Source organism: Symphodus melops (genome assembly GCF_947650265.1).
Source record: "Symphodus melops genome assembly, contig: scaffold_392, whole genome shotgun sequence".
Classification (NCBI taxonomy): Eukaryota; Metazoa; Chordata; class Actinopteri; order Labriformes; family Labridae; genus Symphodus; species Symphodus melops.
In genome coordinates this window covers 7,501-17,500 of record NW_027636724.1, presented here as the reverse complement: position 1 = coordinate 17,500, position 10,000 = coordinate 7,501, and the positions used below count along the sequence as shown (strand labels likewise).

The window sequence follows — 10,000 nt, the reverse complement described above, 5'->3', positions numbered from 1 at the left end:
GAATTTAAAATGTTCTGTGCTGGAAACTTTTTAAAAACTTGGTAGCTAAATGTTTAGGCCTGTCATAGTCTAGTCATATATTGGAAAATCAAAGCCACATATAAGGTATCACAGATATATTTAGAACAGGGTAATGGCATGCAGGTCCGTGGCGTTGGTAGCCACATTTTTTAGGCAAGATTGTCACATGTTGTGATTTTAAAGCCACACTTCTGACGAGCTTTATCCACACTCTAGGAGGTGTTTTTAAAAAAATATCAAAGAAGTTTCTGAGTATCAAACATTTAAACAATCCGAATAAAAAGTTATTGTCACATGTTGCAAATTAGAAACCACAAGTCTGGACGTTTTCATGCTTTGACATTGTGACAACATGTTAGCTTATCAGGGCTATAAGTCAGGACACTCTAGCTACACATGAAGGTCTGGTGTTGTGATGTTGGAGCCACATATCAGACGTGAAAGCTGCGCGTTAGAACGATAGTCGAACAGATGGAATATGTTGAAGTCAGTAGCCACATGTTGAAGTCAGTAGCCACATGTTGAAGTCAGTAGCCACATGTTGAAGTCAGTAGCCACATGTTGAAGTCAGTAGCCACATGTTGAAGTCAGTAGCCACATGTTGAAGTCAGTAGCCACATGTTGAAGTCAGTAGCCACATGTTGAGTAGCCACATGTTGAGTAGCCACATGTTGAGTAGCCACATGTTGAAGTCAGTAGCCACATGTTGAAGTCAGTAGCCACATGTTGAAGTCAGTAGCCACATGTTGAAGTCAGTAGCCACATGTTGAAGTCAGTAGCTACAGGGTCCAGTCGTAGAGGTTCAGTGTCAGGCTCAGGCTGAAGGGGGAGCAGACTGGGGCAGCTGATAGAAGCCCTTCTTCCTAGACCTCCTCAGGTAGTCCAGCAGCAAAACGGAAACTGTTAGCCCAGCGGCTATGCAGACGACCGGGACGATGACGGCACTGAGTCTGGGAGGAAGGTTTGTTCTTCTCTCTGTAAGAACAAAGAATTCAGGATTAAAAACCCTCAATGACATGATGATCAAATCGACATGACAAAGCATCATGATTGGGAAATAAACATTTCTGAGGGATGTAATCTATAAGAACAACCTGCTATAATAATAAGAATTATTATTATAATACATTTTATTTATGGGCACCTTTCAAAAAACCAAGGACACTTTACAAGCAGGTTAAAAACAAAAAAAGTAAAGTACAATAGTAAGTAAAATAAATTAAAAACAGGAGTTTTGCAGTGAAAAGGATGGAAATCAGAGTGAGTAGTCTTCTTGCTGACACCAAATAGCCCCTTAAACCCTCTGCCTCCAATTTATCACACCATCACCATGACAACCAGACTCTACAGGGGACGTCACACCTACTAGGAGTTGGGCTTAAGATTTCAGCTGACACACCTGAAATGTTCGTAGAGCTTAAACTCCATCCTGAATTACATTCAAACATGGAGCTGCTGAGTGGACAGGTGTGACTGACAGGTAAGACTGACCTGTGACGCTGATGCTGAACACTTTGACTTGGTAGCCGAGGTCGTTGGTCACATTGACTTGATAAACCCCTGAATCTCTGGCTGTGACGTTGACCAATAGAAAGGTGCCATTCTGGGAGTATAGCTCCGTCCCATTGGTCAGCTTCTTCAGGATGACGGCTGAAGGAGGAAAACTGACAGTCTGACAGCAAACAGTGATGTTTTGTCCCTCCTGGACCACCGTAGACGGCAGGATGAGGACCGTCGTGTTCCTGGGAGGAGCTGGACGAAAGAAGGATGACAGGTTTAGAATCACACAGACAACACTCTGATGGCACTCAGCAAGACTTGGGCTGGACACGTTTGACCCCAGGTACTGAAGCCCAAACACAAACTGAAGCAGAGAGTCCCCCCTCCTTTCACACAGGTCAGCATGTGGTGGACACTGTAGCTTCAGTGTTTAGCCAGCTCTGCATGTGGTGGACACTGTAGCTTCAGTGTTTAGCCAGCTCTGCATGTGGTGGACACTGTAGCTTCAGTGTTTAGCCAGCTCTGCATGTGGTGGACACTGTAGCTTCAGTGTTTAGCCAGCTCTGCATGTGGTGGACACTGTAGCTTCAGTGTTTAGCCAGCTCTGCATGTGGTGGACACTGTAGCTTCAGTGTTTAGCCAGCTCTGCATGTGGTGGACACTGTAGCTTCAGTGTTTAGCCAGCTCTGCATGTGGTGGACACTGTAGCTTCAGTGTTTAGCCAGCTCTGCATGTAGAGACAATGTAGCTTCAGTGTTTAGCCAGCTCTGCATGTGGTGGACACTGTAGCTTCAGTGTTTAGCCAGCTCTGCATGTGGTGGACACTGTAGCTTCAGTGTTTAGCCAGCTCTGCATGTAGAGACACTGTAGCTTCAGTGTTTAGCCAGCTCTGCATGTGGTGGACACTGTAGCTTCAGTGTTTAGCCAGCTCTGCATGTAGAGACAATGTAGCTTCAGTGTTTAGCCAGCTCTGCATGTGGTGGACACTGTAGCTTCAGTGTTTAGCCAGCTCTGCATGTAGAGACACTGTAGCTTCAGTGTTTAGCCAGCTCTGCATGTGGTGGACACTGTAGCTTCAGTGTTTAGCCAGCTCTGCATGTGGTGGACACTGTAGCTTCAGTGTTTAGCCAGCTCTGCATGTGGTGGACACTGTAGCTTCAGTGTTTAGCCAGCTCTGCATGTGGTGGACACTGTAGCTTCAGTGTTTAGCCAGCTCTGCATGTGGTGGACACTGTAGCTTCAGTGTTTAGCCAGCTCTGCATGGGTCTGTAAAGCTTTCTGCGTTCTAACCTCTCTCCATGTTTCATCTCCAACATTGATCCTAGTTTGAGCAGCTTTCTGCTGCTGGAGCTTATTAGAAACATGCAGAGGCTTTTTAGCTCGGGTACAATCACTTCTATCTGAAGCAGTTCCACTGCCCGCTTCCATCGCTGCAACACCTGTTCACCTGATAACTGCTCTCATATCTGGCAAACCCAGGGGCGTCCAAAACGGCCTTCAAAGCCCCGCCTACCTTCTCTGGTCAATAATGACCTTTAACCTGACTCTTCAGTTGGAGAGTCTTTAAGAGCTGCTTTAAATAAAAGAGACTGAGATGTTGTCTGCTTCCATACTAATAAAGGTCCAAATACATGTGTGTGCCAAAAATACCAGGATACATCAGGTCACATGTTTAGTATGCATGCCAGCACGCTTCTTGGCTATTTTCACCCACAATCCTTTGCACAGCAGAGCCGTCATGTCCTAAATGTCTGCATGCTGCAAACAGACGACATTCTCAGTAAGTCATGTAACGACCCTCTTTCTCTTCAGTCTTTCCTTCTTGAAACCTTTTAACAGCTGTCTGACTAAAGCTCTCACTCGTTTGATTCCACAGTTTTAACAGGAATATAGTGAAACTCATACGATACCTATTGGATGCCTTGGTAACAACAGTTACTCTCAACAATGGGTAAAAGTTAAAGACAATGTTGTGCATACTTTCCAAAGATCAAAAACACTTCATGACTCGAGAGTGGGCCGATAAAACCTACGAAACTCAGACAGTTGGACTCTGAGCCTGTCTGATGAAAAGGAAGGTTTAGTTGGAGGACTACAGCCTCGGCCTGCAGCTGGAGATGAGACACGTCGTGATCCAGAATGTCGTGTTTTAAGATATTATAAGAAGAACGAGACAATTCCTGCAGAAAGTGTGAGGGTGGTTCCTTACACTCGCCATTCATTTTCAATGGGTCAATTTTTTGTCGTTTAAACTCGAATTGTGTCCAAACCATGTGACCGAAGTTTCCACAAAGTAAGAACACACTATTCAGGACCGAGCCGCTCGTTTTCATACCTTTCTTGTGTGTGTGGAGTAAACGCTGTGGGAGGAGCAGCATGGCCTAATTTGAGGATATAATAAGGAGGAATATTTACAGTCGTAGTCGTGTGGTTTGACTTTCAGGCAACCAGCCTCATAGACTGGTGTAGTTTTGAGTCCTAAAACCAGGAAGTGAGTTAGCATTTTAGCGCCATGGTTCTGACCTCTAAAAGTCTAAATGTGGATTTTGAATGTGTTTGTGTTTAGACTGAAATAAGGTCTGTGGTTAACACAAGCTGAAGAGATGTTGATGTTTTGTTAGAAGAGATAAACTACGTTAGCTAAGACCAACACTTGTGACTTTTAAAGTTTTTAACGGCGGTTGCTAACGAGTAGCTAACTGAAACTACAGTGGTTGTCATGGAGACGTTCAACGTCATCACGCCAGGAACTCTCTCCCTAATCCTCCTTACAGCCTCTAGTCATGTTTTTCAGAGGTTAATAAACAACTTATTAAGCTAACGTTTAGCTAGCTTGTCAAAACAGCTGATCAGATCGATGAAGCATAACGGTCGTGACGTCATTATAAACCGACCGCGGTGTAGTTAGCTTGTAGCATAACGTTAGCTTGTTACTTCTCTGGGCTGCATTAACTCTTCAGACTTCATATAAATGATGTTCATCTGTAAAGATTATCAGCTGAACTAAACAGCATCAGAAACGTGTGTTTGATACTGAGATTATTTTCTGCAATGATCCAAAATCCAATGCAAAAATCCCAGAGGAGAATTTTCAAAGGAACCACCGGCGCCATTTTTTCGGGTCGGCCTACAAAAATACGTCATCACTAAACCAGTCTATAACAGAGTGATAACCTCAGGAAGACTGTGAAGACTTCTCCTGTATAAATAAACCTGTGTTTGAGCTGCGGAGCCCACCCTGTTGACCTGTTATTAACCCTTTAACACACACATCATCACCTGATACTGGAAGTCTCCGTCATCTGACCACAAGTTTCATCGTTTCAGTTTCTCTCAACATTTACAGAAACATCTCATCACGATTTAAAACATGAATGATGGGACAGGTGGGACAGGTGTCCTCAGGTGAGAACGTCGTGAACACACCTTCAGCTGTTTGAGTCCATCCTCATCATTTTCTCGGCCGTGGCTGTGAGCTCTGAGTCAGTGTCTGCAGGAGGCTAAGAGCTGAAGTGTCTGAGCGCTTACTCACAGTTTATTTCTGTCAGCGGAAGCTCTCAGCATCAGGCAGAGGGAGTGAGAGGTCGCTCCTCTGATAACAGCCGTCAGAACACAAGAAGATAAGAACTGGACGGCTCAAAGAATCTGGAAACCGTCATGACAGAGTTCATAACAGTAGCACAGAGCTCTGTCCTCGCTCCTCTTTCCTTCAGTGTTTTGAATATTTGGAATGATCTTCATCTTTCTATGCAGACACAAACGTCCAGGTGAGATCAAAGCTGTGAGTGACTCTCTGTGCCCTCCAAGATCATATTCAAATCTGGATAAAAAGCTGACCAGACCACGGTGCAGAAGGGCAGGCGGAGCTCTGCAGCTAAGGCTACCTTTATTTTGAAAATTCCAATATAAATTGATAAGTTACCAAAATAAAAGTCTGCCTTACCTTTTACTGTGAGTGAGCTGCTGACCAGCTCAGATCCGTACTGATTGGTGGATTCACAATGGTAGAGGGCGGAGTCTTCCAGCTGAGCGGAGGAAAGGCTGAAGGACAGTGAGGAGGAGTCTCTCCTCTGAAGCTCCACCCCTTCTCTCCTCAGTACAAGCGTGGTGGGCGGAGCTCCCTCTGAGTGACAGGTGAACGTCAACTGTTGACCCTCTACCACCTCATCACCTGGACTCACAGAGAAGGAAGTTCTCCTCGGAGGATCTGAAAACAAACCAGGGCGGAGATTAACAAAACCTGAACCTCAACAAAACCTGAACCTAAAAAAACCTGAACCTCAACAAAACCTGAACTTAAAGAAAAAACCTGAACCTCAACAAAACATGAACTTCAACAAAACTTGAACCTCAACAAAACATGAACTTCAACAAAACCTGAACCTCAACAAAACCTGAACCTCAACAAAACCTGAACCTAAAAAAACCTGAACCTCAACAAAACCTGAACTTAAACAAAACCTGAACCTCAACAAAACCTGAACTTAAACAAAACCTGAACCTCAACAAAACCTGAACCTCAACAAAACCTGAACCTCAACAAAACCTGAACTTCAACAAAACCTGAACCTAAAAAAACCTGAACCTCAACAAAACCTGAACTTAAACAAAACCTGAACCTCAACAAAACCTGAACCTCAACAAAACCTGAACTTAAAGAAAAAACCTGAACCTAAAAAAACCTGAACCTCAACAAAACCTGAACTTCAACAAAACCTGAACCTAAAAAAACCTGAACCTCAACAAAACCTGAACTTAAACAAAACCTGAACCTCAACAAAACCTGAACTTAAACAAAAACATGTACCTGAGTCTAAAGAAACCTGGATGTGGGTCTAAAAAAACTGGATGTGATTGTTCTAGAACCCACTGTCCACTTCCTGGAGCTCCTTCACAATAAAAGTCTCTCCACCGAGACACTTACAATGGACCTGCAGGCGGATGCCGGTGATCCTGGACCTCCACTCGTCCCCGTTCTCTGTCAGAAGCCCCGCCCTGCAGGTCAAAAGTTGTTGCTCCTCCATGAACTTCTGCTGAAGAACCGACGAGACGTTCTGTAAGGAACTGGAGAATGTAAAGGACTCTGACGTCAGCGTCCTGTTCCCCAACTGCCACTGGATCCTCATCTGATTGGCTGAGAAGACGTCAATGACATCACAGCTAAGGACTGCCTCCTGACCCAGCAGAATAGGACCAGGATCCTTAAGAACCGGATCAGAGGGAAAAGCTGCAAAAAAGTCAGATATTTAACAGTAGAAGAAGAGCGTGTGTGTGAGTGTGAGTGTGTGTGTGTGTGTGTGTGTGTGTGTGTGTGTGTGTGTGTGTGTGTGTGTGTGTGTATTTGGTTCTGTGACCTTTGACCCCTCTGTTCAAACACAGCAGCCCCCCCACAGACACACAGTCCTGCAGGAATGTCCGTCTATGTTTGTTATGACAAGAGAAAAAGTGATGTATCATTCATAGGACGGAAGAACTCATCCCACAATGCATTGCAATGCCTAATGTGTCAATGTCAGGTGTGTCAGTTGTGTCAGGTGTGTTAGGTGTGTGAGGTGTGTCAGGTGTGACAGGTGTGTCAGGTGTGTGAGGTCAGGTGTGTGAGGTGTGTCAGGTGTGTCAGGTGTGTTAGGTGTGTGAGGTGTGTGAGGTGTGTGAGGTGTGTCAGGTGTGACAGGTGTGTCAGGTGTGTGACAGGTGTGTGAGGTGTGTCAGGTGTGTCAGGTGTGTTAGGTGTGTGAGGTGTGTCAGGTGTGTGAGGTGTGTGAGGTGTGTCAGGTGTGTTAGGTGTGTGAGGTGTGTCAGGTGTGTGAGGTGTGTCAGGTGTGTCAGGTGTGTGAGGTGTGTCAGGTGTGTCAGGTGTGACAGGTGTGACAGGTGTGTGAGGTGTGTCAGGTGTGTGAGGTGTGACAGGTGTGTCAGGTGTTTCAGGTGTGTCAGGTGTGTCAGGTGTTTCAGGTGTTTCAGGTGTGTCAGGTGTGTCAGGTGTGTCAGGTGTGTCAGGTGTTTCAGGTGTGTCAGGTGTGTCAGGTGTTTCAGGTGTTTCAGGTGTGTCAGGTGTGTCAGGTGTGTCAGGTGTGTCAGGTGTTTCAGGTGTGTCAGGTGTTTCAGGTGTGTCAGGTGTGTGAGGTGTGACAGTTGTGTGAGGTGTGTCAGGTGTGTGAGGTGTGTCAGGTGTGTGAGGTGTGACAGGTGTGTCAGGTGTGTCAGGTGTGTGAGGTCAGGTGTGTGAGGTGTGTCAGGTGTGTGAGGTCAGGTGTGTGAGGTGTGTCAGGTGTTTCAGGTGTTTCAGGTGTGTCAGGTGTTTCAGGTGTGTGAGGTGTGTCAGGTGTGTGAGGTCAGGTGTGTGAGGTGTGTGAGGTCAGGTGTGTGAGGTGTGTGAGGTGTGTCAGGTGTGTTAGGTGTGTGAGGTGTGTGAGGTGTGTGAGGTGTGTCAGGTGTGACAGGTGTGTCAGGTGTGTGAGGTGTGTCAGGTGTGTCAGGTGTGTTAGGTGTGTGAGGTGTGTCAGGTGTGTGAGGTGTGTCAGGTGTGTCAGGTGTGTGAGGTGTGTGAGGTGTGTCAGGTGTGACAGGTGTGACAGGTGTGTGAGGTGTGTCAGGTGTGTGAGGTGTGACAGGTGTGTGGGGTGTGACAGGTGTGTCAGGTGTGTCAGGTGTTTCAGGTGTTTCAGGTGTGTCAGGTGTGTCAGGTGTTTCAGGTGTTTCAGGTGTGTCAGGTGTGTCAGGTGTGTCAGGTGTGTCAGGTGTTTCAGGTGTGTCAGGTGTTTCAGGTGTGTCAGGTGTGTGAGGTGTGACAGTTGTGTGAGGTGTGTCAGGTGTGTGAGGTGTGTGAGGTGTGTCAGGTGTGTGAGGTGTGACAGGTGTGTCAGGTGTGTCAGGTGTGTGAGGTCAGGTGTGTGAGGTGTGTCAGGTGTGTGAGGTCAGGTGTGTGAGGTGTGTCAGGTGTTTCAGGTGTTTCAGGTGTGTCAGGTGTTTCAGGTGTGTCAGGTGTGTGAGGTGTGTCAGGTGTTTCAGGTGTGTCAGGTGTTTCAAGTGTGTCAGGTGTGTGAGGTGTGACAGGTGTGTCAGGTGTTTCAGGTGTGTCAGGTGTGTCAGGTGTTTCAGGTGTGTCAGGTGTTTCAGGTGTTTCAGGTGTTTCAGGTGTGTCAGGTGTGTCAGGTGTGTCAGGTGTTTCAGGTGTTTCAGGTGTTTCAGGTGTGTCAGGTGTGTCAGGTGTTTCAGGTGTGTCAGGTGTTTCAGGTGTTTCAGGTGTTTCAGGTGTGTCAGGTGTGTCAGGTGTGTCAGGTGTGTCAGGTGTTTCAGGTGTTTCAGGTGTGTCAGGTGTTTCAGGTGTTTCAGGTGTGTCAGGTGTGTCAGGTGTGTCAGGTGTTTCAGGTGTGTCAGGTGTTTCAGGTGTTTCAGGTGTTTCAGGTGTGTCAGGTGTGTCAGGTGTGTCAGGTGTTTCAGGTGTTTCAGGTGTTTCAGGTGTGTCAGGTGTGTCAGGTGTTTCAGGTGTTTCAGGTGTGTCAGGTGTGTGAGGTGTGACAGGTGTTTCAGGTGTGTCAGGTGTGTGAGGTGTGACAGGTGTTTCAGGTGTGTCAGGTGTGTGAGGTGTGACAGGTGTTTCAGGTGTGTCAGGTGTGTGAGGTGTGTGAGGTGTGTCAGGTGTTTCAGGTGTGTCAGGTGTTTCAGGTGTGTCAGGTGTTTCAGGTGTTTCAGGTGTGTCAGGTGTGTGAGGTGTGACAGGTGTGTCAGGTGTGTCAGGTGTGTGAGGTGTGTCAGGTGTTTCAGGTGTGTCAGGTGTGTGAGGTGTGACAGGTGTTTCAGTTGTGTCAGGTGTGTGAGGTGTGTCAGGTGTTTCAGGTGTGTCAGGTGTGTGAGGTGTGTCAGGTGTTTCAGTTGTGTCAGGTGTGTGAGGTGTGTCAGGTGTTTCAGGTGTGTCAGGTGTGTGAGGTGTGTCAGGTGTTTCAGGTGTGTCAGGTGTGTGAGGTGTGTCAGGTGTTTCAGGTGTTTCAGGTGTTTCAGGTGTGTCAGGTGTGTCAGGTGTGTCAGGTGTTTCAGGTGTGTCAGGTGTTTCAGGTGTTTCAGGTGTTTCAGGTGTGTCAGGTGTGTCAGGTGTGTCAGGTGTTTCAGGTGTTTCAGGTGTTTCAGGTGTGTCAGGTGTGTGAGGTGTGACAGGTGTTTCAGGTGTGTCAGGTGTGTGAGGTGTGACAGGTGTTTCAGGTGTGTCAGGTGTGTGAGGTGTGACAGGTGTTTCAGGTGTGTCAGGTGTTTCAGGTGTGTCAGGTGTTTCAGGTGTTTCAGGTGTGTCAGGTGTTTCAGGTGTTTCAGGTGTTTCAGGTGTGTCAGGTGTGTCAGGTGTTTCAGGTGTTTCAGGTGTGTCAGGTGTGTGAGGTGTGACAGGTGTTTCAGGTGTGTCAGGTGTGTGAGGTGTGACAGGTGTTTCAGGTGTGTCAGGTGTGTGAGGTGTGACAGGTGTTTCAGGTGTGTCAGGTGTGTGAGG

General features: G+C 46.9%; 1 protein-coding gene across 1 annotated transcript in view; it reads right to left on the bottom strand.

Moving 5' to 3' along the window:
* Positions 1 to 640: 640 nt before the first annotated feature.
* The window catches only part of LOC306819135 (vascular cell adhesion protein 1-like), a 13,498-nt gene continuing 4,138 nt past the window's right edge, over positions 641 to 10,000 (bottom strand). Inside the window, exons 7-10 of the mRNA XM_079372898.1 lie at positions 6,446 to 6,748; positions 5,465 to 5,728; positions 1,513 to 1,773; positions 641 to 996 (exon numbers count right to left, since the gene is read on the bottom strand). Coding sequence (XP_079229024.1) covers positions 836 to 996; positions 1,513 to 1,773; positions 5,465 to 5,728; positions 6,446 to 6,748 — 989 coding nt within the window. The 3' untranslated portion in view covers positions 641 to 835. The remainder of the gene's footprint in view (positions 997 to 1,512; positions 1,774 to 5,464; positions 5,729 to 6,445; positions 6,749 to 10,000) is intronic.